This window comes from Balaenoptera acutorostrata, chromosome 19 (assembly GCF_949987535.1).
Source record: "Balaenoptera acutorostrata chromosome 19, mBalAcu1.1, whole genome shotgun sequence".
Classification (NCBI taxonomy): Eukaryota; Metazoa; Chordata; class Mammalia; order Artiodactyla; family Balaenopteridae; genus Balaenoptera; species Balaenoptera acutorostrata.
The window spans coordinates 52,434,072-52,461,857 of record NC_080082.1 but is presented as its reverse complement, the minus strand read 5'-3'; the positions used below and the strand labels follow the sequence as shown (position 1 = coordinate 52,461,857).

Here is a 27,786-nt window from a genome sequence, read left to right as displayed (position 1 = left end):
GCGATAGTGAGAGGCCCACGCACCGTGATGAAGAGTGGCCCCCGCACCGCGATGAAGAGTGGCCCCTGCTTGCCAGAACTAGAGAAAGCCCTCGCACAGAAACGAAGACCCAACAAAGCCATACATACATACATACATACATAAAAAGAATGTAAGCAGACAAGAATAGCATTAAAAAAATAAAAAATAAAAAATAAATACTTTAAATGCTTACCATCATCTGACAATGCAGCGTTGCCACAAACCTTCAATTTGTAAAAAAAAAACCCCAAAACTGAAAAAACCCCTGCAGTATCTGCGAACTGCAATAAAAGGAGGTGTGTCTGTACAGAATGTGGCCTTTTGGCCTGAAGGGATTTCTACGAAGGGTCAAGGAAAGGAGGGCTTATTGTCTTTTTGTTCCAATTTATTTTTAAATTAATTAAAAAAAAATCATGGATGCCAAAGTGGGTCATTAAAAAAAAAGTGTGGTATGACCAAAAATTTTTTAAGATTTTTTTACCTTTTTTTAAAAATTAATTATTTATTTATTTTATTTTGGCTGTGTTGGGTCTTCGTTGCTGCATGCGGGCTTCCCCTAGTTGCGGTGAGCAGGGGCTACTCTTTGTTGCGGTGCGCAGGCTTCTTGTTGTGGTGGTTTCTCTTGTTGTGGAGCACGGGCTCTAGGCATGCAGGCTTCGGTAGTTGTGGCTCACGGGCTCTAGAGCGCAGGCTCAGTAGTTGTGGCACATGGGCTTAGTTGCTCCACGGCATGTGGGATCTTCCCAGACCAGGGATCAACAAACCTGTGTCCCCTGCATTGGCAGGCAGATTCTTAACCACTGCGCCACCAGGGAAGTCCCTAAGACCGAAATTTTTAAAAAGTGAAATAGAATAAGAAAATAATCAGAGCTTACCACAGGTGGTAAGGCTAAGTGTTGTCTGGTGAAACTTTATGGGCACTCCGTTGAAATGTAAGATGTATTTCATTCAAGAAGATCTGAAAGGTGATATTTTTTTTTTTTATAAATTTATTTATTTATTTATGGCTGTGTTGGGTCTTCGTTTCTGTGCGAGGGCTTTCTCTAGTTGCGGCGAGCGGGGGCCACTCTTCATCGCGGTGCGCGGGCCTCTCACTATCGCGGCCTCTCTTGCTGCGGAGCACAGGCTCCAGACGCGCAGGCTCAGTAGTTGTGGCTCACGGGCCTAGTTGCTCCGCGGCATGTGGGATCTTCCCAAACCAGGGCTCGAACCCGTGTGCCCTGCATTAGCAGGCAGATTCCCAACCACTGCGCCACCAGGGAAGCCCCGAAAGGTGCTATTTTTTTAAGAAGTTTGTTTCTGGAATGGGACATCTCATGTAGTGTCCTGTGGTAACTTTGGTAGAGTTTAAATTAGCAGTCCCACAAATAAAGAAAGCACATACTGAAATTTATTTTAAAAGGGAAGGCCGTTTTTATTAAACTTGTACATTTTACTTTCTTCCTTTCAGAATCCTAATTAAAAAAACTTATGTTTCTCCTTACTTAAAAAAAAAAAAAACAGAAAAAAAGCAAAGGAAACTATTAAAACATTACTTTTGTGATGGGAAAGGAGGCAACAGGATTCAACATAAGCTAAGAAAACTACACCTGGAGCAAAGAAATAAATCGAAGAGGAACCGACTCCGACCTAGGGCTAGACCATCTGCAACGTGCACAGCCCTTCGTTAAGAGAATTTCCAAAGCAAACCCATCCCGGGAAACCAGGGAGCAGCCCTCTTACCTTCTGGATTAACAAACAGGCCAAAAGCCCTAATGATCGCGCAAATACAAACAAATCACTCTATTTGAAAAAGCACACACGCGTTCGACACTTGTCTCTCCTCCCTTCGCAGATTCTCTTCATTAACAGGGGGTTGAGGAGGGCAGCCCCTTGGCGACCGCGCATTCACAGGACGTAAGCGTTCTTTACCAGGTGCTCCTTGTCGTCCCCAGAGCTCCAGACAGTACGGAGGGTGCGCTCCTGGTTCCTCCGCGCCACCCTGATCAGGCAGACCACGGAGGCTCCCAGCAAGAGGAACAGGACCATCACGAACAGCCCTGCCAGGACCACCACTGTGGATGAGAGAGAGGCCTCAGAACCAGCAGGACGAGGCGGGCCATAGCCAGAGTGTCCACGTGGGCTCGGGAGGAGGACCAGCAGCCCTTGGGCCAGACGTCCCCCCACCCCAACCCAGAAGGCTCTGGAGAACTGACACTGCTTGACAGGAAGTCCTCAAGGAGAGTCCCTACAGTCTTGAGAAGTAGGTTCCTGAAAAAAGGAGGTGCTATGCTATGTGCACATAGACAGAGTGGCTACTTGCGTTCCTCCTTTTTGAACAAAAAATCCCCACTTCAACTCTGTACTACCCTGCCACCTCTCTGGGGCAATCTGTACAGGAAAAGCACACATCTCTGGTGTGTGTGTGCAAACACACACCCCCTCCCCCAACCAGCCAGAGAAAGATGTGGCCCTGCAGGTGGCTGGGGTGGCTGCCTGTGGAATGAGGGAAGGGCAGAGGCATGGGTATATCTGGAGCAGGGCCAGGAGGGGACCCTCATGCTCCTAACTGCCCAGGTAAATTTAATAGTGGTTGCCCCACTGCAGTCTCTCTGGTCAGTTAAGATGCTTTTTCTTCAGGTGGGGCTCCACCTAAGGAATGTGGCCTCCTGTGGCAGCTACCCGGCTCCCTCTCCCCACTTGGCTGCGGAACTGGACAGGGTCAGTTCACTCTCCGTCTCCAACCCTCCAGATCCCTATGCCTGGCAAACCAGGTTCCAGCTTCATTTCTCTTCTAAAGCAGAGCAGACACACAGGCCAGGCCTGGACTCCTTAACAGGGAAACAGGTGGAAAGAGGCCAAACCAGTGTGGCAGGTCTTCTGTGCAAACACTACCATCCATGATTCAGGTTCAGAATCAGAAACAAAAGCTAGAGGAGGCCTAGCCTCCTTGTCAGACCAGACTGCTTGGGGACAACAGCACTGGCTGGGGCCATGCTCCACCCACACATGGCAAGGGCTTTCCATCCTCCTTTGTTATCACCCATGACCAACTCTGTACACCCCATGGCAGTAAAGTTCCCCCGCAAACCTGGAGTTAGTCCCAGGCCCGCGTGCAGCAGATCCCACACACCTAAAACAGTAGGATGTGTCCCCCAGTCACCCCCAGGCTGCCTAGGCAGAGACGGCCTCACTCCTAACCCGTTTATGTACACTGTACAATGGGACAAACATCCACCACATGTTCCAAGCTGCCTGGCCATTCTTGTGCAGAAACATGACTTTCTAACAAAACGATGTTTACAGTGAAGGATGATGTGTCCGAGACAACATGAGCCTGCAAAAAACACAGCCAAGCTTAGTCAAGGCAGGCAGGTGGAGGGGGGCAAGAGGCCGTTTACCTTTAGTGCGGGGCAGGGCAGGATACAACTGCTTGCCTGGAAGAAAACACACAACCCTGAGGTCAGCTTTCAGCCCTCCTCCCCTCACAGCTGCAGCCACCTGAGGATTCCCCTCAGCCCTGGGCCTTCACGCTCCTTCTGAACGACTTCTTCCAGCTCTTCTGAGGGTTCTGAGACCTTGCCACCCCAGTAGGGACCTAGGACACATGTGCCCAACAGCTGGGGCCAAAGCCCACCCCTTCCCCACCAGGGAGCCAGAGAAGACTAAGGGCAGAGTCCAAATGACAGCATTTCCAAGGCCTTCATTTTAGGGATGAGGAAAGGGACTGGTGTCCTCTCAGGAGGGTTCATCTGCCCATGGTAGTTTCTTGGATTTAGGAGTCAGGCAGACTCACCGAAGCAGCGCTGCATGCACTCCTCCTTGGAGAGGTAGCTGTTTTTATTGCCCCGGCATCCGCCGTAGATGAAGTTATCACAAGAGTTCTTCTCGGCATTAAAGTACCAGCGTGGGAAGGATGCGCGGCAAGGCCCAGTGATGGCCTTGGCAGTGCAGTGTTCTGGGAGTGAGACAGCCCAAGGCATACAAATTAGCAGGGCCCAGGAGAGGTGAATGGAGCTAGAATGCTCCCAAGCAGTCATATGGCTGCCAGCCAATGGGGAAAACATCTCTCTGTTAAAAGAAACTTGGCCATTACAGACGTGGCCGTTCTGGACCACATTTTCAGATATCTTTCTCTTTATGGCCAGACTACACTGTTATGGAGGTTACTCTATGTCAGTCACTGTTGTAGGCTCTACATGTGTTAACTCGGTCTCTGAACCTTCAGAGAGGTCTGAACTAGGCCCCTCATTTCATAGTCAGGGACTCTGAGGCAGAGCTACAGTATCCCGCCCACAGCGCGCAGCTGGAGGGAGGCAGAGGCTGCACGCCACGCTGCCTCTCAAGCAAAGCTTCCCAAGGGCGTGCTGCGGCACATCCTGCTTCCTGCTGCCCCAGGGCATCCTCATGAGTCCTAACACCTGGGAAAGGTCGGGAAGCCCTGCTCTACAATACCCTTAATGGAAATCCTCAAGTGTGTCTCAATTCCCAATTAAGTAAGAAAACATGTTTTTTAAAAGTTATACCTTCATAGTTGAAAACATCACTGGACAGGTCATCAGAATCCTGCCTTCTGGGAACTGAAACACAAACATCCACGTCAGGGAGGCTGGAATGGACACAGGACACGTCGCCTAGCTGGGGATGAGTCTAAAAGGGCCCACTGAGGGAGCGTAGACACTCTGGCACCCGGAAGGGAGTGGAGCCCCCCTCTGTGGGCAGCTTTGCTCCATCACCTCCCAGTCCTAATGGGCTCTACGGCACACACAGAATGAACGCTGGATGGGGAAGCCTGCCTGTCACCTCAGGGGTTACTATGGAAACTAATCCCAGCCACAATTTCTGGGGTGATGAAGAAGACCAGAGGTGTCCACTCTCTGACACAGGGAGGAGGGTCCCTTATTCTCTTGGGGGAATTTTCTTCTGAAACAGGACAGAAACCAGAGTTATGATGCCAGTGCCCCATGGCTCTGGATGACCTTGCAGAGGCCAGCTTGGGAATAAGCAATGAACCCAGGCAAAGCAATGGTCAGGACAGTCACAGGATTCCTAGCCTAGCAAAACTGGAAAGTGACTTTAACCTAACTCTCAGCATTCTGCAAATCGGTCAACCACTGAACTAATAAATGCTCACTCTCATGTGGGTGCTGATGTCAGAGTCAAAGGACCAGAATCAAGACTGCAACCAGTGCGTGGCCAGTGGCTGACAGGGGGCCACCCTCAAATGGGGTAGGGGCGGACTCCCTCCCTCCACAGCAGGTCTCGCCCAGCAGAACCCACTGCCTGGGGACTGGCCTTTGGGGAAGCTGGACTGGACTTACTAGTGCCTCTGAACCACTCACCCCCGGCTCCTGATGCAGAGTCCTTTAAGCATAAAGGAGGAATGGGGCAGCTGCTGTCAGCACTACAAAGCAAGCTAACACAAAGCTCGAGATCAAGGACTGCAGTGGGAATGGAGGCAGGGGTGGCAGAAGACAGAGGACTCTTAGCACAGGGAGGGAGACGGACAGCAAGGACGACAAGGAGCAAAGGAGATACAGCAAGCAAGGAGGTGCGATAGGGCAGTGAAGACAGCACGAAGGCTGAGGCCAGGGGACTTGAAGCCAGCCCAAAGCGGGGGAAGGGGCCTGAGCCACATGCAGCAGTAGCCACAATCCCTTATCCCCCAGGAGGAAGCTGAGGTCAGCCAGGAAGCACTGTAGAATCCCTCAGCCCTCTTGTCTGCTGAACTCCCCAGCGGAAGGATGCTGGCCAGGAGCCAGAAGCTGGCAGCCCAGGCAGAGCCCCTGTTCGCCAGTTCTGAGCAAACAGAACCAGGAGGTGGAAGCCCTTGTACAATGCCCAAATTACAAATGTCCTTTCACATTAGCCATCTGGATGGCCCTCATTCCATCCTGGGTCTTTTTAAGAACGTACCACTTGGGACAGAGGAATCTGCTCCATTCCTGGACAGATCATCGATGGTATTTACTACAAGAGGACAAATAAACAGCACAGTGAGAAAGTGTACCTCCAAGACTGCCTGGTGAAACAAAACAAGCTGTATCCCTGAGGAGGCTTGGTCCTGTGTGCCTCTCACAGCGACTCCCATTTCTCCTTTATGTGGGCCCTTCAGTGCACATGCTGGACCACAAACCCGCCAGAACTTGGAAAATAAGGAACCAAGACTGCCCTTGCGGGTTAAATTTTAAGATCAACCAGCTGGGAATCAGAGAAAAGACGTGTGAAATGACATTATAAAAAGACAGAATGGCTTCCAGGGCCAAATAACCTGTTGAACTGTATTAACTCACCCAATGAATTAAAAAAGTGAAGGGCGTGGGACTTCCCTGGTGGCGCAGTGGATAAGACTATGCGCTCCCCAGTGGTTAAGAACCCGCCTGCCAATGCAGGGGACACAGGTTCGAGCCCTGGTCCGGGAAGATCCCACATGCCACGGAGCAACTAAGCTCGTGCACCACAATTACTAAGCCTGCACTCTAGAGCCCGTGAGCCACAACTACTGAGCCTGCGTGCCACAACTACTGAAGCCCGTGTGCCTAGAGCCTGTGCTCCGCAACAAAGAGAAGCCACCTCAGTGAGAAGCCCGCACTGCAATGAAGAGTAGCCCCCGCTCGACACAACTAGAGAAAGCCCGTGCAGCAATGAAGGCCCAATGCAGCCAAAAATAAATAAATAAGTAAATAAATAAATTTATTTAAAAAAAAAGATGCAGGTGTGTTTAAAAAAAAAAAAAAAGACTATGCGCTCCCAATGCAGGGGGCCTGGGTTCAATCCCTGGTCAGGGAACTAGATCCCACATGCATGCCGCAACTAAGAGTTCGCAGGCCACAACTAAGGAGCCTGCGTGCCGCAACTAAGAAGCCCACCTGCCGCAACTAAGAAGCCTGTCTGTTGCAACTAAGGAGCCCACGTGCCGCAACGAAGACCCGGCACAACCAAATAAATAAATAAACAAATATTAAAAAAAAAGTGAACGGTGTGCTCAGCACTGTGAATGTACTTCATGCTACTAAACTGTGCACTTAAAAATGGTTAAATGCTAAATTTTACGTTATGTATATTTTATCTTGCACACACACAAAGCTAAGAGGGTGGGTGGAAGTGCAAAAAAGGGAGTGCTGGCAGGGTCCAGGAGGGAGGAACCCTTCCTTGTGGAGAGGCGTGGGGCTGGCCTAACCTGATGCCATTGCACATTACCATCACAAACCAGCTCCCCCAGTTCCACCTCTCCCCTCATCAAGCAATGTTCTGGGAATTTCGCTGAGAGGTTTGCCTACACAGACTAAGGGTTCAGGCACAGGGACAGAAGTGTCTGGTCCCTTTGGTGGTTCTGGCTCTCATTATAATTAATTAATTACTTAATAAACTGGCATTCTCATTATCATTTGGCTCCCCACAGAGCTTGCCTGCCTGGGAGAAAATATGCTGGCAAAGAGAACGCCTCAGGAGCTGTGCAGTGCAGCCACGCTCGGGTGCCAGCAAATGAGCTTTCCGGGACCTCAAGGCTGGGGCCAGACTCTGGCTTGACCTCTAGGAAGATAGCTGTCTGCCTTCTCCCAGCAAAACACGACACCCTGTGGCTCCTTGCAGAGACATCCCGCCTTAATGCCCACTGTCCACTGCTTGTGTTCTTAAAACTTAACTTTCCCCCTGAGAAACCAAGGAGTAACCAGAACGGCATGTACATTTGCCACTGTCAACTCTTGATTGGAAAAGGACAGAAAATGTAGCAAAAAACATTTCCCCTTAATTCCTTCCCTGACACTGGATCACAGCTGATGGCGGAAAACCACATAAAATAAATGGTATTTTTCTCCATCACCATCTGGTAAGGTTGCCAGTTGCCCCCCCATCCCAGCCCCCAAAATGAGGAACTCATCTGTTGGAATCCAAGGATTCCTTCTAGTCAATGAAAAGTTCAACCAGAAAGGCAAAAGTCACCATTAAAAGATAAAACCAAAGTACCTGGTCCTGCTCTAGCAAATCAAATGAATTGGCATTAAGCCAAGGTGGACTTAAAATAATCCAAAAATAATACCAGCCACCTCAGCTCTCCAAACACTTGTTGAGTGCCTGCCGGGCACTGGGCAAAGATCAATAAAATGTTCCTCAAGGCACTCAGTCACTGCTGGGCTTGTGTGTCTGCGCATTATGTCTTAAACCTCAGTTCACAGCCAAGACCACTGTTGTCTTCCTCTCTTTGCACACAACTTTAATAAACTTATCTGATTTCTGAATGCAGAGTTCAAAGCCAAGAGAGATTACAGCCAGTGTGGTGAGCACTGAGGGCACCAGCACATTCTGACACAGAATCATAATGCAGAGTCCACACATTGACACCAAGCTGTCAGGAAAGGATGCAAGAAGTCCCGTAACAATGTTAAGGAAATCGCCAATGAAAATCTTTGACAGTTTGGCTGGCCCAATCCTCAGGTCTCTGGAACACCTAGGAAGGATCAGGCTCCAGAGGGCCAATATCGCACTGCCGTCAGGTCTCAAGGAGTCCCTCGAGGCTCCGTTCAGAGCCAGTGCACACTGTTGTGGGGCTTTAGGTTTTTATTTACACTGGGAGGCTCTCAGGGTCAACATTATCTTGATTCCACAGAATCCCTCACGAAGGCTGAGAGAAGGATGGATTCCAGAAGTATGTTCTAGTTTTAACTTGATTCATAACTTGGCTGGCTGAGTGAGCTCCTCAAGTCATTTGTCCCAAAGGTAAAAATAACCCAAATGCCCAGGAAGCAAGGGGGGCAGCCCGCCTGAGTAGACCTGGAGGACTCTGCTCGTACCAGGCCTGGCGTGGGACCTGCTCTCAATAGTGGGAGAAGGGAAGTTGGGGAGAAGACGCTGTCATGTCACCCCTCCCCTGGCTTCAGTCTGCGGCCTACTCTCCCCTTTCTGGGAAGAGGAGGGAGGGTACCACTGTGAAACCACCGTGTGGGCGACCTTCACACTGTGCCTGTTTCTTCTGCTTTTAAAAACGTCTCCCAGTTTCAGCAGTGAAGAACTAGCAAAGAGCAAAAGGCAGCTACGTCCCAATTAATAAAGTGTCTCTAGATAATAAAACTTCCCCAACAGCACTGTCTTACCTGTGACACCAGCACACTTTGCAAGACACTCCTCCTTGGTCATGTAATTATTGTCATTCCCTCCACAGCCTCCATACACAAACTGCTGGCAGGATCCATCAGTGACATTGTACCACCACCTAGGGATGGAGGCCCGGCATTTTCCCACACTCTTCGAAACTCGGCAAAAATCTAAAACACAACCAACCAGAGACCAGTTAGCTTGGCAGGGCAATTCTTGCAAGACAGAACATGCACAGACCTGTAGGAGAAGCCCCACAGCTTTCCAGAGCCCCAGGAGGAGAAGCAGAGCCTTAAGTTTCAGCACAGTTACTCTGTGAGCTGTTTCTGAAGTGTCGCCATCAGGCCTACCTAGTGATCCCTTCTTTGTATAGGAAGGCATCATCTAACGACAAAGACACCAACCCACCAGACTGAACTGAATTTCAGTTGCGTGTTGATTTTGTCCCTTCCCCCATTATCAAACACACACACATCCAGTATAGAAAAAGGACTTTCAAAGGCAAAAAGCCAGACTGCAGGATCCTTCTGGATATGTGCCCGTCTCACTGGGCCAAGGGGAGCCTAGCACTGAAAGGCCAGAGCTGGGACTTCCCTGGTGGCGCAGTGGTTAAGGATCTACCTGCCAATGCAGGGGACATGGGTTCGAGCCCTGGTCTGGGAAGATCCCATATGCCACGGAGCAACTAAGCCTGTGCACCACAACTACTGAGCCTGCGCTCTAGAGCCCACGTGCCACAACTACTGAGCCCACATGCCACAACTACTGAAGCCCATACGCCTAGAGCCCGTGCTCCACAACAAAGAGAAGCCAGCACAATCAGAAGCCCGTGCACCACAACAAAGAGTAGCCCCCGCTCGCTGCAACTAGAGAAAGCCTGCACACACCAACGAAGACCCAAAGCAGCCAAAAATTAATCAATTAATTACTTTAAAAAAAAAAAAAAGAAAGCAAGCCCAGAGCTGGCAATGCACGGTCAGGAAGGAAATGCACGGCCTGGTGCTCTTAGCACCCCACAGAAGGGCCTTTCCTAACTTTTCCTGTCTACTCTCTGCCAGGATAGGCCACTTCATAGTCAAATTACCACAAGAGCCTCAGAAAGAAGCTCCCTAATGTTAGTTCCCCCAACTGCCAACCTTCCAGAGACAACTCAGGTCACTCCTCTGCTTCAGCACTTATGATGGCTCTCCCCATCTGAGCACACCAAGATGGGCCTGGGTTACAAGGTGTCCTAAAATCTGGCCCCACTCTAGTACAAGGAAAACAGAACAATGTTGTAATTGCAGCCAGATACATCTGCCTGCAGAAGGCCTAGAAATCTGCTCTCTCTTAAAAAGGGACAGATAAACAAGTGCTGGAGGTATCACCTGCACTAGAATGAGACTTTCTCCTGGAGGAATCAGGAGGATTGAAAGCAACTTGGAAAGGGAGTAACCTGACCATGTGATTCAATGTGTGCTCTGCACCACCATATCACCACTCCCCACCTCCCCGGGATCACGAGTCCACATCACCTCTCCCTACACCCTGGCCTCCTACATCTCTGCCTTCTGGCATAAGGGCATTCCACCCTGCCCTGGGCCTAGCACAGGGTGCTTCATAAACATCTCAAATAAAAACATCCCAGGGCCCAAAACTTGGTTATATGCTGTCATTTACTCCTCCCTAGTTGTTTTCATGTTTGCTAGGTTTACCTCACCAACTAGGGGATGCCTTTCGAAAGCACAGAGGGCAGGATTTGTGCTTCTCTTGCGTCTCCCAAAATACATCACAACGATGGGCAAGAAACCAAATGTTCCACAAAACATCTATCTATGGACAAAAAAGGTTGGTACTATGCAAAACAAACACCCCAAGAAACTCACATATACACCAATAAATCACAGCTAACTAGTACAGCAGAAAAAGCATACTCTGAAGTAAAAAAAAAAATGCTCTGTTAATTTGCAAGCAACCATCAATGAAATCACCAGTTAGAAAGTACCTTATCTGGGGACCTCCCTGGTGGCGCAGTGGATAAGACTCCGTGCTCCCAATGCAGGGGGCCCGGATTCGACTAGATCCCACATGCATGCCTCAACTAAGAGTTTGCATGCCACAACTAAGGAGCCCACCTGCCGCAACTAAGGAGTCCGTGAGCCTCAACTAAGACCCAGCGCAAAAAAAAAAAAAAAAAAAGTACCTTATCTGATACTTCATATGAATGGAATCATACGATATGTTCAGAAAAGGCAAATCAATAGAGACAGGAAGTAGATTAGTGTTTGCCTGGTGTTGGGGGTGTGGAGCAGAGACTGACTGCAAATGGGCACAGGGATGGATCTTTTGGGGCTGATGGAAATGTTCTAAAATTGGATTGGGGGGTTGGTTGTACAACTCTGTAAATGTACCAAAAGTCATTGGGTTGTATACTTAAAACAAGTGATTTTATGGTATGTAAATACTTTACTAAATCAGTTTTTTAAAAAAAATAGGCCCAGGCACCTTCTGTCCATATAACACATCAACCAGAACCAGCTGGGTGTGCACCTGGAACAGGTACTTTTGACAATGTGCAAAGGTCACAAAACAAACGCAATCGACAAGGCCCAGGGAAGACACGGAAGGAGAAGAGTTCTTTGGTATATATTTCTGCCCAATCCACACGGCTATCAAATGCCAGAGGCAGCACTGCTAAAAAGAAGACAAGATGGAGGGGACCCACACAGGATCCACTTATGATCCAAAACTGAAAACAACATCAAGGCGGGAGCACCCCACTGCTGCCGAGGTTTGGCAACAGCCTATCCGATGCCCTGCCAAGCTGAGAGCCCTGGGGATCATCGACTGCTTTGTGTCCTTGCTTCCTGAGCAGCTTCAGGTACAATCTTTTAAACAAAAACCCTGAGGGAGGAATTGTACACTTTAAATGGGTCAAATGTACAAATGAATGTGAATTATGTCTCAATTGAAACAAACACCTGAGGGGCCAAACAAAGCTCAAGCCAGCCAGGTGGGAACTGCCAGACACCACAGCAGAGAATGCAGCAGGGCGAACACAGTATAAAGGGTGAGAATTTGGTGGCTTTTCATAAGCAAGGGTGCCAGATACATTCTGTGCAGGTATAGAAGCCTGAGGGTGCATAAAGAGGAAGAGGGAAAAGCTTATCTAGGGATGGAGGGCAGTTACCTTGGTGAAGTAAACACTGCCCAGAATCTGGTCCTCATCTTTGTAGGCTCAGACAGGCACTCTTAATGCCCCAGAGCTGATGAGGCACAGGGATGCTGATCTTGCTAACAAAGCGCACAGGAGGATACTGAGAAAATAACTGTCCAGCGGGGTGGATGCGAACCAACATACCACCTCGGATAGCAAGCTGAAATGGAGCAGATGACTTGGAGTCACAGTAAAGAAGTTTTCCGTAGGATTCCTGTGAACTTACTCTCTACTGGGATCTATCAGGCAGACTAGAGGCTTGCAGCAGACAGCTCGGGAAGCGCTTAGGTCAAGACAGCACAGTCAAGGTCTGCCTCTGGAACATTAACTTTTCTTACTTCCACCACTGAGCAATGCCCCTTCCTGACTGGACCATTCTTTCTGTAGATGTGATGGTTCCTTCATTACAAATTTTGCAGGCCTGAGAGGCTATTCTGTCTCAGACGGCTGCTCGTATCTGCTGTCAATGATCACACATTGATCTCATAGTTTAAGTTTCAGAAGCAGCCTTATTTTCAGGTTCCTTGGGTGGGGTAGGACAGGATGGGGGTGACTTCATTTTTGTCCCAGGAGAATTTAGAAATGTCTCTTTATTAGGAGAGAACCTGGACTAAAAACACAGTATATCTGAAAAGACAGAATGCTGACAATTGTTGAAGCTGAGTGATGGTCTATGGGCACTCATAAAACTGTTTTCACTCCTTTGTGTACATTTGAAAATTCCTATAATAAAAAGAGAAAAAAGCTAATCTCTTTTTTTTGTTTTTATTTTTTTTTAATTGGGGTAAAAGCTCTTTTTAAAATAAATTTGATTAGAGTAAAAGAGCTCTAAGGAGCAGATTAGTTGGCCAAAGCTAGGTTCAATTAAGATGAAATTTAACCACACACTTACTGTGTCAAGACAGAGTCCCTTCTCTGAGTATGGAGGCTCCTTATCAAATGGAGAAAAGTCTCGTTTTGTCACATGCTTTTACTAACTAAACTGCTTTTAAGCTTCCATCATATACATTTTTACTCTCTAGGCTTAAGGAAGTAATCTCATGAAAAAAGGATTTTGCTTTTGTTTGCTTGCTCGGTTCGTTTCAAAGGAGAGAATGTTCCTTTAGGAAACACAGGCCACATGTACTTCACCTCACTCCAAATAACATCAGTGCATTTTCTCTTTTGTTGTTCTCCAAAAAGCTTGTACAAAAAGCCAGAAATACTTTAGTATGTAAGATGGCTTCCATGACTTACCACCTTCCTTAAAAAAAACTTCAAAAAAGTCAAAATACTATACTTTGGTAGACCCAGCTTAAAATCAAAATGAACCAAAATGCACAGCATGACTTATTTCTTGACACCCCGTTTCACTGCCTTCACTAAGCTTGATGCCAGGCACATTCTATGCACGATTTCTAATAGTCACAATAAAACTGTGACTCATGCAGTAACACCCCCACCCCTGCCCTTTACAAAGCAGAACACTGAGGCTTTGGGTAGGTTAAGCTAAGCAAGCAGCAGAGCTGGATATGAATTCAAATTGGTCTGATCAGAGAGCACAGGCACAAACAAAACGACCCCTTGGATGGAAAGAAAGAAAAAAAACTCTATAGTGACAGGCAGTGGGAAAAACATGAAACTGAAGTTGCCTAAAAGCCAAAACATTCCTCAAGGCTTCATCACAACTGGAGGGCTCACCAAGGCCAGGCCCTTGCTAGGCCTGTTTATGGTGACACTCAATGACAGGGTCATAGATAGCACCATACCAAAGAACTGGCCAAGGCTGAGGGGGACTCGGTTGGACAATTTTCAGTAAGTTATTCCTTAATAAATAACTGTTCTTATTAAGAGATGACAAAATGATATACTGGTCTCAGAATAGTTTTGGAAAACAATCATGAAAAATATGTTTCAAGTTCTATTTCTGTGCTCACAAATGCTAGTGCAAAATTAAATACGTTCTGTAAGTTTTCAAAACAGAATAAGAAAAACAGGGAAAAGCTGAAGGACACCAAATTTGGATACACTTGCTTCAGAATATGGAAAAATGGAATTCCTGCCTTTAGGAAACAGTAACATTCTCTTGGAAAAGTATTAAAAATGGTTAAAATCACACATTATCTGACATATGAACCTAAATTACAAAACCCTGGCAGGCATTTTGAACATTGGCTATTACAAAATTGCCAAACAGACTGGTCTTTGTCATAGAAAACAGGTTTCTCTGGTTCTGAGGTCGCTTGAGCTTTTTTTTTTTTTTTTTTTTTTTTTTTTAATAAATATGTGCTTTTTTTTTTTTTTTAATTGTATAGCTACTTTATTTATTTATTTATTTATTTTTGGCTGTGTTGGGTCTTCGGTTCGTGCGAGGGCTTTCTCTAGTTGCGGCAAGTGGGGGCCACTCTTCATCGCGGTGCGGGGACCGCTCTTCATCGCGGTGCGCGGGCCTTTCACTATCGCGGCCCCTCCCGTTGCGGGGCACAGGCTCCAGACGCGCAGGCTCAGTAGTTGTGGCTCACGGGCCCAGCTGCTTCGTGGCATGTGGGATCTTCCCAGACCGGGGCACGAACCCGTGTCCCCTGCATTAGCAGGCAGATTCTCAACCACTGCGCCACCAGGGAAGCCCGAGCTTTTTTTTTTTAAATTTTTATTTATTTTTGGCTGCGTTGGGTCTTCATTGCTACGTGCAGGCTTTCTCTAGTTGCGGCGAGGAGGGACTACTCTTCGTTGCAGTGTACGCGCTTCTCATCGCGGTGGCTTCTCTTGTTGCGGAGCACGGGCTCTAAGGTGCGCGGGCTTCAGTAGCTGTGGCTCGCGGGCTCTAGAGCGCAGGCTCAGTAGTTGTGGTGCACAGGCTTAGTTGCTCCGGAGCTTGTGGGATCTTCCTGGACCAGGGATCAAACCCGTGTCCCATGCATTGGCTGGGGGATTCTTAACCACCGCTCCACCATGGAAGTCCCTTGATAAACTTTTTACTCCCATGGGTGCTATAAACTGAAGAACACCAACTTCTTGCCTCACTGTATACTAATAAGAAAGCCCTGGATCACCTCACAAGCTTGGAGCCACTCATGAAATGGTCCTTCTCCTCCCCCCATCTGTTTTCTCTAGAGCGAAGGTCAGTAAACTTTTTTTATCATGGGCCAAATAGTAAATACAGGCAGAATAGTGTGAAATCATGCAGAGCAATGGGAACAATTATGATTGTTCCATAACCTTTAAAACGAAAAACTGTGGGCTATAAATGTATAGAATAATTTAAAAAATAAAATAAAATGAATATTTATTTAGTACTCTGTAAGTTAAAACATTAGAAACTTGAGAATTGGGGCTTCCTTGGTGGCACAGTGGTTAAGAATCCGCCTGCCAATGCAGGGGACACGGGTTCGATCCCTGGTCCGGGAAGATCCCACATGCCGCAGAGCAACTGTGCGCCACAACTACTGAAGCCTGCACACCTAGAGCCCGTGCTCCACAACAAGAGAAGCCACCGCAATGAGAAGCCCGCGCACTGCAACAAAGAGTAGCCCCCGCTCACCGCAACTAGAGAAAGCCCGCACACAGCAACAAAGACCCAAACACAGCCAAAAATAAATAAGTTTATTAAAAAAAAAAAGAAACTTGAGAATCGAAGTGTTCAATCTTCTTTGTAAATAAATAAGTCACCAAGAGTAGTCTGAACAGTGCTTGTGAAGGTCTTTACTCATATAACTCATGATAGAGAGCAAGCATCTTCTCAGTTCACCTTAGTGAAGTGTCACACCTCTTTCTTGGTTTGGATCAGTTTCCAACATTTTATTCTTTGCTCTTTCAATGACACAAAATTGCTGAGAGTTGCTTGACTTTTTGTGGAAGTTTCTGCCAGCATTACTTCCACTGGATCATCCTTTTTTTGTCACAACTACTTTCCTCATTTCTGTCGATAAGCTCCTCTGGCTGCATCTCAAATGGCAAGCAGTGTCAACATTCCCACAGTTAACTCATTCTCCTATCACTCCATTTATGTTCAATTGGAATTTCACTTCCAGCATTATCACTTTTTCTCTTTGCTACACTTTGGTGTTTTTTTGGCCAACTTCCTCTAGTGATTAACCATTTTTGTAAACTGTCACGTATACTGGGAAACAAGAAAGCAACACAACTACATGCTTTGCTGTGTATGAACTGAGTAACAGACATGCAGTGACCAATCACTAGGCATATGTGTAATTTACACAATGATTTGTGACTGAAGAGCTAGCTAGTAGCTGAAACTTGTTCTGTACCCAAGTACTCACAGTTAATATATTGTAGTAACTGAAATCTGTGCATGTTGAAAACTGTGCAAAGCAAGGACTGCCTTTCTTTCAAGCTTCATGGACCTAGCCTAACTATTCAACTCTGTCATGGTAGCATGAAAGCAGCCTAAGGCAATATGTAAATGAACGACCATGGTTGTCATTCCAATAAAAATTTATTTCATATAATTTTTAATCTTTAAAATATTCTTTTGATTTTTTTCAACTATTAAAAAAACGCAAAAGCCATACTTAGCGAGTAGGCCATATGTAGGCAGTGACTACGAGCTGCAGTTTGCCAATCACTTCTTTAGAGAGTGTTGCTAAAAACACCCTGCTCAGATTTTCCACACCCCTCACCCCCTGTCATGTCACAGAACTCAGCACGTCCTACAGGTGTGGTCAGATGCTATCACATAGACTCCTAGGGCTCACATTTCTATGACAACACTGACCACACCTTCCTCAGGTTAATCCTTTGCCAAAAATGCTGCAGCACACCCTTCCATCACTAAAAACAGCTCTACTCTTTTCATTAAAGCCACTTAGAATTCTAAGGATAATGGCCAAAGGGAAATGATTTGCTACAATAATCCTCAGACATCTGAAAATACTATTTTATACAAAAAAATAGGAGAGAATACAGTTCACTCCTCACTATCAAAAAGCAAACAAGGAAGAATCAATTAATTCAAGAGTTTCAAAGAACAGGGGCAACTATTACCACATCCACAAAGGGCTTGGTGCGCACAGACCTACAACAGCTGAAAATTCACCACCAGAACACCCTGTTCGTGCTAGTGAAATAACTTGTGAGACATCCGCATAATCGAATACTCAGAGCTGTTTAAAATAGACAACTACGTATGTGCTGGTACAGAAAAGTGTCTGAGAGAAAAAAAGCAAAAGAATGGTTTACATGTTATGATTCCTTTTTAAATTTTTAATTTAGATATGAATCTACCTTTAGGGAAAGAGACTAAAGGAAGGAGAAGCTTTTCCAGTTTTTCTTTTCCATCTGTATCTTTTAGTACAATTTGAGTATTCTAATTTTGTGAATGCATTACTTTTATTTTCTTTAAAGGTTTTATCTGGAGAGTGGATTATAGTTATCCCTTTTGTTTGCTTAAATTTTTCAGTGAAATTTTTCATGGTAAATAAAACTGAATGTACTAACTTCCCTAGTATCTTGAACAGTAGTAAGCAACAAGTGTTTGGTGAATAGCTAATACATGTAAATAGGGCGATCATATAATTTATCCTCCAGATCAAGACACTTTTCAGAGTGAAAAGGGGTATTCTTAATAGTTACCGTGGGAAACACAGTGGCATAAATTGGAACCCTCCAAGGTAAATTGAGCTGAGTAGCCATCCTACATAGAAGGCACCCACTGGGAATGTAGTCCTTGACCTCCAGGGGTTTACAATTAAGTTAGAGCCACAAGACCGGCTTGGATAGAAAGAGAAGAAAATCACACAAGGTAAAATATTACAATCACACCCTACATTCAAAGGGCTTGTAAGCCACACAAGGTACAAAGGAAATGAGCAAAGGCTCTGGTATAGGGAAGTGACACAATAAGGAAGAGTCACTCGGCAAAAGTGTGTAGGACACATGAGAGGACAGGGCCTGCAGGAAGCTGTTCTGGTAAAGGACCTGTGTGCGCAGGAATTCCTGGTTGCCTCTTACTAGCCCACTGTTTTGGGGTGGGGGCGGGAGGCAGCTTTCCTAACCTCCCTGCACACCCATTTCCTCATTCATAATAAGGGAACAATAATACATGCAACAAAAATGTATAAACCTCTCAGTAAAGCTGGAAAATGTATAAACCCAGTATTCTTCAATTCGGCAAGCCCCATATTCTCTGATTTAGGCCTGGCTAATAAATAAAAAGTGCAGATTTTAGAGGCTTAGAGTATCTAAATCAGACTCTTGGGAGGCTTAGAAAGATAAGGCAAAGCTCTGATTATAGACCTATCATATCTTGACATAATTAGAAATATGTATTTGGTCTCTCCCCGCCTGCCCTTCCTGATACAGAGCTCCTAAAACCCTTGTAATTTCCTGAGAGCTGGAGCATGTTCTATTCTAATATTTGGTCTTTGACCCACGTTTCTGACACAAGAACTAAAACCCTGGCAATCTCTGGAGTAGTACGATTGCCTTTTTGTATGCCAATGAGATGATAGTGGCTGGGGGAGCCCTAGAAAGCTTCAGGATGGGGGCTGGGGGAATTCCCTGGTGGTCCAGCGGTTAGGACTCCTCGCTTTAACTGCAGAGGGCCCGGGTTCAATCCCTGGTTGGGGAACTAAGATCCCGCAAGTCTTGTGGCATGGCCAAAAAAAAAAAAAAAAAAAAAAAAAAGGATGGGGGCTGGTTGCCAGAAAAACCAAGGCAAGATTAAAGGGTTGGAACTTTCAGCCCCACCCCTTATTCTCCTGGGAGGGGAGAGGGGTGGAATATTGAGTTAATAATCAATCATGCCTATGTGATGAAGCTTCCATAAAATACCCCAACTGAAGGGGTTAGGAGAGCTTCTGGGTTGGTGAACACATCCACATGCCAAGAGGGTGGCTCACCCCAAACTCCACAAGGACAGAAGCTCCTACACTGAGGACCCTTCCAGACCTCTGTCTTCATTTAGCTGTTCATTTGTATCCTTTATAATAAACTGGTAAACGTGTTACCCTGAGTTCTGTGAGCCACTCTAGCAAATTGGATCCGAGGGGGTCATGGCAACCCTTGATTTATAGCAGGTTGGTGAAAATGACAGGGGACAACCTCAGACTTTGACTGGCATTTGAAGAGGGGAGAGGGAGTCTTGTGAGACTGAGCCCTTATCCTACAGGATCTGTGCTCACTCCCTGCGGTTTCAGAATTGAGTTAAATTGCCAAACACCCAATCCGTGTCTGCTGAGAACTGCTTGATGTGGAAAAACCCACACATCTTGTATCAGAAATATTCTCCGTAGTAAACAGGAGAGTTTCCTCTTTAAAATTCCTTCGGGTTACGGTGAAAGCTGAGAATGTTAGCAAGAGAACTAACTTGAGGACATTATAAATACAACTCAGCCCAAGTTGAAGTGAAGGCCCCTCTGTGTGATTTGTACCCATTCTGGATCTACTTAGTATAAAAATGTTTTTTGACAAGTTTGTTAGCAATAAGTCCCATTTTGTGACACCTAGACTTTTGTTTCCTGCTGTGGAATGCACCATTTATTAATCTTGAGGCTATCTTGACCATGGCCTGTCTGGGAAAGGGCATTTGTTCAATGTAATTTGAATTCACTGGTGAGTAATAAAGTGGGGACATTCAGCTGGCTTTCCCTCCATAGGTCCCATTGAGTTAAATTCTGTGGACTTGCAGATGCATTTCTTAAAAACAATTCAAATGGAAGGGACTTCTTTGACACAGGGACCAATCATTAAGAGTGTTGTGAAAATTAAAGGTATTTTTTACTCCATTATAAGAGCTTAAAACATTTGGCACAAAGCTTTGAATAAGTAGTAGATATTATATTTTTATGAAGACCAGACTACTGTAGGAACAGTGGGAATGAAGATAAAGAGAAGGATGACACATTTCACTAGTAAGTCCAACTGAATGTGGTGACTGACAGGATAGAGGGGATATGGAAAACCAAAGTACAAACTCAAGTCAGTGAGTTGATCAAACCAACTCAACCATCACTCCTTCCCTTTGTTTTTCTGCTGTGCAACCACCTGCCATGCCTGAAGACACAAAATTCCTTATCTTCACCTACAGTAAGACAATGGCAGACTATCACACAGATCAAAGTCCTGCAACACTACAGTATCGGGAGATTAAGAGGTCGGAGACAAGAAAATAAGAAAAATTATGCCTTGGTTACCCATCTGGACTTCAAGTTATCTTTTCACCAAGGAATGAGAGAATATTAAAGTTCTGTGTGAGTGAAGAGGTACTGAATACCAGGGAGGCAGATATTCAAGGCTGCTTTAATTCTACTGTGCCAAATTCCAAAGTTGACATTTATTTTACAATCAGTCTTATTTCAAGGTGATCTATAAATCCAGCTATTTTGGTTAGTTGGATAGGTTCTACATACTTGAGGGCTTCTGTTTCTAGTACAGAAAGCTACTAACTACCCACGTCCTCTAGGTTCTGGTGCCTGGAAGTTGTCATTATTAGGATAAGTAATTCAGAAACTTTAAAATAACCCCTAGGTATTTATGAGGAAAGAACATTTACAATGACAAATCCAACTTAAATTATAAGGCTCATAAAATCTTGTTGTTTTAGATATATAATCTTGGCATTTTAGATATAAAATATTTAGATATAAAGGTTTACATTCCATCAACTATTAGCACAATGTAAACCACCACTCCTACCCACTGTCACCTCATACTCATCACTCAAGCAGGATTATAAATTCTACCCTTACCTAAATTCATAACTAGAATCACAGTGCTCCATCTGAATAATTTGTAAGGAAGGGCTTCCCTGGTGACGCAGTGGTTAGGAATCCGCTTGCCAGCGCAGGGGACACGGGTTCAAGCCCTGGTCCGGGAAGATCCCACATGCCGCGGAGCAACTAAGCCCGTGCGCCACAACTACTGAGCCTGCGCTCTAGAGCCCGCGAGCCACAGCTACTGAGCCCACGCGCCACAACTACTGAGCCTGCGCTCTAGAGCCTGTGAGGTACACCTACTGAGCCCGCGTGCCACAACTACCAAAGCCCGTGCGCCTAGAGCCAGTGCTCCACAACAAGAGAAGCCACCGCAATGAGAAGCCCGCCCACCGCAACTAGAGAAAGCCCACGGGCAGCAAGAAAGACTCAATGCAGCCAAAAAAACCCCACAAATTTTAGAAAAAGGTCCTAAATGTTAAAAAAAAAAAAAAAAAAATTGTAAGGAAACAGTAGTTTCAAAGTCTTTCATGGAATTGTCTGTTAATTCACATTCAGGGGTTCTTAATCTTTTTTGAAACATGGACCATTTTCAGAAACTGATTACAGCTAACGGACCCTCTACCTAGAGCAATGTTTCTCAACCTTTTTTTCCATTATCACCCCACCCCAGGAGCCTTTGTAGACGTGTTTTTCCTAAGCACCACACTAAATTTCAATACCACAGACATATATCTATCTATGTAGCCCTTTGAAAGATCAAAAACTATTATAATATCTAATATTATTTCACCCCCACCCCCACCCCAAACATGCCCTAGACTCTAAATGACTGACCCTGGAATAAACACGGACAAAGTACCACATATGAACTCAGGAACTTCAGATTACGGGGCTTCTGAGGCCAGGGACCCAGGACCCCACTGGTGAGATCCATCTCAAACACTTGCCCTCATTTCTAAAATGGCTTTCCAATAATGAAAAATGTGCTTCAAATAAACTTCAAAGTAACTAACTCCAAAGTTCACGGGCCTCAGCATCCAAATTCCAGCACTCCTTCATAAGTTTTCAAAAAGGTCTTGTCAGAAACAAGTGAAATGACATTTGTGACCAGGATCACCCAAGGACATCCATAATCCATACACTAATGCTTCTGGGGTCATTTGCAAATTCCTCATTAGTCATGTGACCAATGGGCCACCAAGGCCTCCTGGGGTTAAGTCATTTCAGTGTGACCCCTTCAGGGTTCTCTCCTGCCTCACATGAATCACAAGCTACCTCATCCCTTATTTGGCCTGTCAGTCTCAGGACATGGCAAACAGAGGTTTGGCTGCCTGGCCTACTACCTGAAGACAAGCCTGAATGTTGCAAATTGACTCTGGGGATAGGTAAAATGAGAAACAGGTTGGGGGCTGGCTTTCTCTATTACAGGCTGACTTCTCAAATACTGACCAGGGCAAAGGAATGTTTCTGGTGGCAAGGGTCCACTTTCCTTCAGTGGACCTAAAGGCAAGCCCCTCAATGTTCTTTAGGTATAGCCTCAAAGCCATTTGAGCCTCAAAGGCCATGTTTTTAGTACTAAGCACACCAAACCTTTACCTTACTTTTTTCTTTTTTTTTAATTGAAGTATAGTTGATCTACAATGTTTCAGGTATACAGCAAAGTGATTCAGTTTTACATATACATATTCTTTTTCAGATTCTTGTCCATTATAGGTTATTACAAGATATTGAATATAGTTCCCTGTGATATACGGTAGGTCCTTGTTGTTTACTTTATATATAGTAGTGTGTATCTGTTAATCCCAAATTCCTAATTTATCCCTCCCCCCACCTTACTTTTCTTTATAGTACTCATCACCAAATTATCTATATTCATTGTTCATTTATTTATTGTATTTTCTTCTCATTACAATGTAACTGCCATGGATTGGGGCGGGAGGGTGTCATCTGTTTCATTCAGTGCTTTGTTTCCAGGGCCTAAAACTGTGCCTGGCACTTGGCAGGTGTTCAATAAATATGTGCTGAATAAATATTTCAAACTGTCCTGGAACTAAACTGTCTTGCCTGCAAATTAAACAAGTGCCTCTTCCGTGAAGGACAAGAATACTACAAGATGCTACTTTGGAGAACTCCCAGCTGATCACCAACACCAGCTGCACTTTCCCTCTTATCTGTCATCTTCTCTTTGACTACTCAGTTTACAACTATCCATGGGGGTGAGGAGAAGAAAAAGGAGTGGTGACTAATAACATGCTTCTTGGAGATTTACTGGAAAGTTCACTCTTTCAGGCAAAGTTCTGGGGAAACTAATTAATCGAAGAGGTTGATGCACATGGAAGATCACTTCAAAGTGTGGTGGAGGCTCTCACATGAATGCTGCTGCACTTGTCTCCAGTGGAAACTCCCAAGAACAATCAACAAAGGGCTATGAGTGAAGGAACCATTAACACAAGTTCCGATGCCCAAGGAACCATTAACACAAGTTCTGATGCGTAAGTTATTTGGCAGCAGGAACTACACTTAACTGACCACTCCTAAAAGGAATTTTTGAGGTTCTATTCTGAAAAGGAATATATTATCTGCCCTTGTATTGATCAAAATTATATATTTGGGGGCACTCCAAATACCAGGACTTATCACCCGAGAAGAGATTAAAAAATCAGGCACATTTGTGGCCACCTGATAAGGGGTGTTGCCTAACAACAATAACACACATACACACACTCACTGCACTGTACAATTTATAAGTAGCTATTATGTTTTATCTACCTTTGTTTCCTAAATGGGGCATACTCTTAACATGGGAGTCACAACTCTAACGCTTAGAAGATACAGAGGGCAGGCCAAGTGAATAAATACAGGCTGAGAAAGACAGTCTTCTTTGTCCTTCCCAAAAGAAGTACTTGGCACCACCCCACGGGTGCTATGTGGGAACACTGGACTGGTACCGCCAGATCTTCATATTTTTCAGGCAAAGCCAAAAATAAAAATATTTCAAAAAAAACTCTCAATCCTAGAAACTGTACAAGTCACATAAAGCCTGTTTGAGGCCTGCTAGGAACAGCCAGTTTATAGTCTCTACGTGCTTCCATGCAGACTGGCACTCTCCCTGAATGCTATGAACACCCGAACACCCACAGAAGTATCAGCTTTCCCCCACCTCCATCTGCAAAGGTCTGGAGTCAGGACACTTCGCCAAGCCTCCAAATGTCCATTATATCCCACACCCCTTCCTATCTGCCCTCCACCACCCAGTGCCTCACCAACATTGTCAGTCTCCAGACCACGTGACTCTCCTATCACTTGCTTATCACCACCTCAGCCCCAGACTCGAGTTACCCTTCATCACCATACATCCTGTTTTGTCAGCATCTCCCTTCCCCCAACTCTTGGAGTCTCTGATACTCATGGCCTATCTTAAGCAAAATCTCTCATTTCTTCAATCTCTTCTCTGAACATTCCTGTCACTTTCTTACTCTAACTGAACCCAGCTCTCCCCTGAAGATATAGCTTCTCTTGTGCCCTTCCAGTGGGCACTGCTTCTACACCATTCTCCCTCCACCCTCAACACCCAGTTATGAATCTCATCATCAGAGTAAATCGTATCCCACCCTGTGGGTCATTTGCTGATCCAGGTCACTACTCCTCACTTCTCCATGATTTTAGCTCCTGGCTCACTGTCACTCCCGCTGCTGCTCCTATCATCATTCTTGGTGATTTCCATATCCAGATAGGCGATCCTCCAACCATCCTGGCCTCTTGGTTCCTAGACCTCCTCTCCTCCAGTGATCTTGCCCTCCCTGCAGCCACTCCCTCCCATGGTCACACCTAGACCTTGTCTCAATAATTGCAGCCTCTTCAGAACCTCAGTTTCATGCATCTCCCTCATTGCCCACTGTATCCTAGCTTCCTAGTTCAGTCTCTTCAAAATCTCAACTCCAACAATCCACTGGCCCTACCACCTTTCCACTACCCCTCAGCCCCCTCATGTCTTCACACAGATCATTATGATCACCCCCTTACACACATTCACTACACACTTCCCCCCCTCCACCATACTCATCTGGAGGTACCTGTGCAGCTGTGTGTGGCTGGAGAAACACCTCACTCTTAATGGATGACCTTGCTTCCTGAGAAAAATCAAAGCAATCAGAAGGGGTGGAGGGATAAAAACTACCTCCTGCCTCAAATTAAGCTGTTGAAACCTTTCATACAAATAGAACTTCAGATAAGCAAGGGCATTAGTTCACCCAGCCAGATAGGAGTACTTCTGAAAGGTCAGTAGGTCCAGCCAGCTGCAACAGCTGGGGAAGCCACTGGGAACAAACAGAAAAGCCCTCTGCAGCCCGACCTGGCCTTGTCAATTACTATTGTGTGACCTTAGGCAAGATGTGTAACAGGTTGTTTCAAGGATTAAGTAATGCACAAGAGCTCAAAGTAAGCAATAGATGTTAGCCCCAAACTCAGTTTTGATAAAATCCCAGGCCAGGTAACTGGAAGGTATATCCTAACATAATTAATTCCTCTAAAAAAGTCCAGAAGGGCTGACAAATTCTAGTTCAGACCACAAGAATGATCAACACCTGCATCCCTAATTCCCTGGAGCTGAGTCTCTCCCCACTGGCTCTTAACACAACTCCCCACCTCCCAACTCAATTTTTCCTCTCTGCCTCAGGCATAGGGAAATTAACAGTCTTCAGAAGCCACCACAGGCGATGACTTGGTGCACATACATCCTGCTTGCTTTCTTTCCATCCAAAATGCTGGCCTATAAAGCTACCAGGGGCTCCTGCCTATTTTCCCCACTTGGCATCCTCCTCCAATCCCCCACCTCCCCCACCCAACACACTCCTGCTCTAGTCACGCTGTCATCTCTTTTCCTCCAATACCACCAAGCTTGCTCCAGCCTCAAGGCCTTTGTACTCTACTACTTCCGGTTGGACCCTGAAGCCTCTGTGTCGCTGCCACTTGCTCATTCTTCATGTTAGACCTCAGCCGTCACTGTCCTCAGAGACGTCTCCTGACAACCAGAGCTAAAGTGGCCCCCATCATCTTACATCATCCCTGTTTGTCTACTTCACCCCGTTCCATTACGTCTTAGTAATTTAATACTGTGGTGAGTGCTCTTTATTTGACCGTTTACTCCCTGTCTCTGTCTATCCCACTAGAATATAAGCTCCCTCAGTGCAGGGACCTGGCTTGTCTGAGTCACAACTGTTATCAGTGCTGCCAGCTCTGCCCCTGACACATAACAGGGGCTCAATAAATTTCGCTGAACCAACGAATTTTTCTTTCAAGAGATCTATTTTCAAAGCCTCCTTGTGGCTGTCTGAAGCAGTAAGGTTAGACCAACACTTGTTCAAAAAGACCCTTCAGGCCAAACTTCCATAGAGTTTAGAGGTTTAAACTGAGCCTTACCCTCCACCAACCTCTAAGGACCAGGCCAAGGAATCCAAGCCCAGCTTCTCAATGCCAATATTCTTCTTATACCAAGAGGCTCCCCCCCCTTGCACCCTGACAAAGTATTTTCGCCCCCAACACTTTTGCTTTTCTTTTCCTTCCTTTGGATATCATTGAGAAACACCCTTCTTCTTGGAGGCGTTCTACTGCAACTGAACCAGAAAGGTTTCTCAGGAGGCTACTGTCCAATATCCAAAAAGGTGGGGGTGAGGGCTTCTTTCCTGAGGCTAAAACGGCCACCAGGTCACCGAATCCAAGCCCCACCCGCTGCGGCTGGCCTCCCTGGGCTTTCTTGGAACTTGTCTCTGCCAGGAAGAGGCTGGTCTTCTGTTCGGCCCCTCACCTCCTTCCTGCCACAGGAAGGGCCACTGCCACTCTTCTCGGTCAACAGCGCTAGTCTCCTCCCTCATTCACAGGAAACTTTTCCCAGCCCGGGCTCCTCCGTCCGTCCTCACTCCCAAGGGCTCCCAAACCTCTTTCCCAAGGTTCAGTCTAGCTACACACCCTGAGCTTCACCAAGTCGCCCCCAACTTCCTCCCCCGCCAATTCTCCCCGCTCAGACCCTGCCCAGGGCCTCCTCAGACCCCCACTTACGCCCTCGACCCTGCCCCTAACGCCCCGCCTTCGGCCTCTCGGCCCTCCACAGCTCCCAGGAGACCCGCCCGTGCCCTCACCGTGGACGCCACGTTCTCCGTCGGCCGCCTCAGCCCCGGAGAGGAGCAGCGATGCCAGCAGGGCGAAGAGCGCCCAGTACTGCCTCAGCCCACACAGCTGCGCCATGACGGGCTCCACCAGGCCGCCCAGGCGAGGCCTAGAGCTGCCCGTCGTTGGGGTCTCGCGATCAGGTGCGGGAAGACCCTTGCCGCGCACGCGCACTGGAGCGCGTCGCGTTCAGGTGCGAGTCCGCGAGGTGCGCGCCTCCCCTCGCCACACAGGAAGTCTCCGGGAAGCACTTTTCTCGGTCCTTTGGTGTGCGGACACTCTGCCTCCTGCGCCCACGATGCTTTAGTTCGCTCCTCGCTTGCCCCGGACTCCCCCGACCCTTTAGAACCCCGCCACACCCCCCAGCCGTTCCGTGGGTGCCAGAGGTAATGGCGGCTTCCTCGAAGCTGCTACCGAAGGTGGAAGGCCAGGGAAGGGGCGGGGCGCACCTGGCGAGGCGGGATGCGTTAGAGCGCAGGCGCAGGGAGCAGGCACCTGAGCGGCCGTCCTCCTCCCTGGGCGCACCTGGGCCCGCCCCTGGCCCTGGGGTAAAGGGGCGGGACTTGCGTTTGCCCCGCCCCGGTGGGACCTAGCCTAGGGGCCGGCGCTCGCAGGTTGAACCTCGGGGCTCCGGCTGCCCTTGCGCGTGGGCTCGTTGACAACGTCCGAGCACCTTCGCTC

General features: G+C 46.7%; 1 protein-coding gene across 2 annotated transcripts; it reads right to left on the bottom strand.

Annotated features, from left to right (window-relative positions):
* Positions 1-1,393: 1,393 nt before the first annotated feature.
* On the bottom strand, positions 1,394-27,591 carry SPINT2 (serine peptidase inhibitor, Kunitz type 2). 2 transcript variants are annotated; one of them, XM_007180033.3, is made up of 7 exons: positions 27,078-27,591; positions 9,093-9,263; positions 5,917-5,970; positions 4,527-4,580; positions 3,797-3,958; positions 3,402-3,437; positions 1,394-2,075 (listed from the first exon to the last, which is right to left on the bottom strand). In XM_007180033.3, exons 1-7 carry the CDS (start codon positions 27,181-27,183, stop codon positions 1,909-1,911), a joined length of 750 nt encoding a protein of 249 aa, XP_007180095.1. In that variant the 5' UTR covers positions 27,184-27,591; the 3' UTR covers positions 1,394-1,908. The 2 variants fall into 2 exon arrangements, with proteins under 2 accessions (XP_007180095.1, XP_007180096.1); XM_007180034.3 differs by lacking the exon at positions 5,917-5,970.
* Between the last annotated feature and the right edge of the window lie 195 nt (positions 27,592-27,786).

Excerpts from the sequence above, each read along its gene's own strand:
- SPINT2 (XM_007180033.3), bottom strand. The coding sequence starts at position 27,183 with ATGGCGCAGCTGTGTGGGCTGAGGCAGTACTGGGCGCTCTTCGCCCTG. Across the intron at positions 9,264-27,077 it reads CGGAGAACGTGGCGTCCACG|ATTTTTGCCGAGTTTCGAAG; the intron begins GTGAGGGCACGG and ends GTTGTGTTTTAG. Across the intron at positions 3,959-4,526 it reads TGATGTTTTCAACTATGAAG|AACACTGCACTGCCAAGGCC; the intron begins GTATAACTTTTA and ends TCTCACTCCCAG.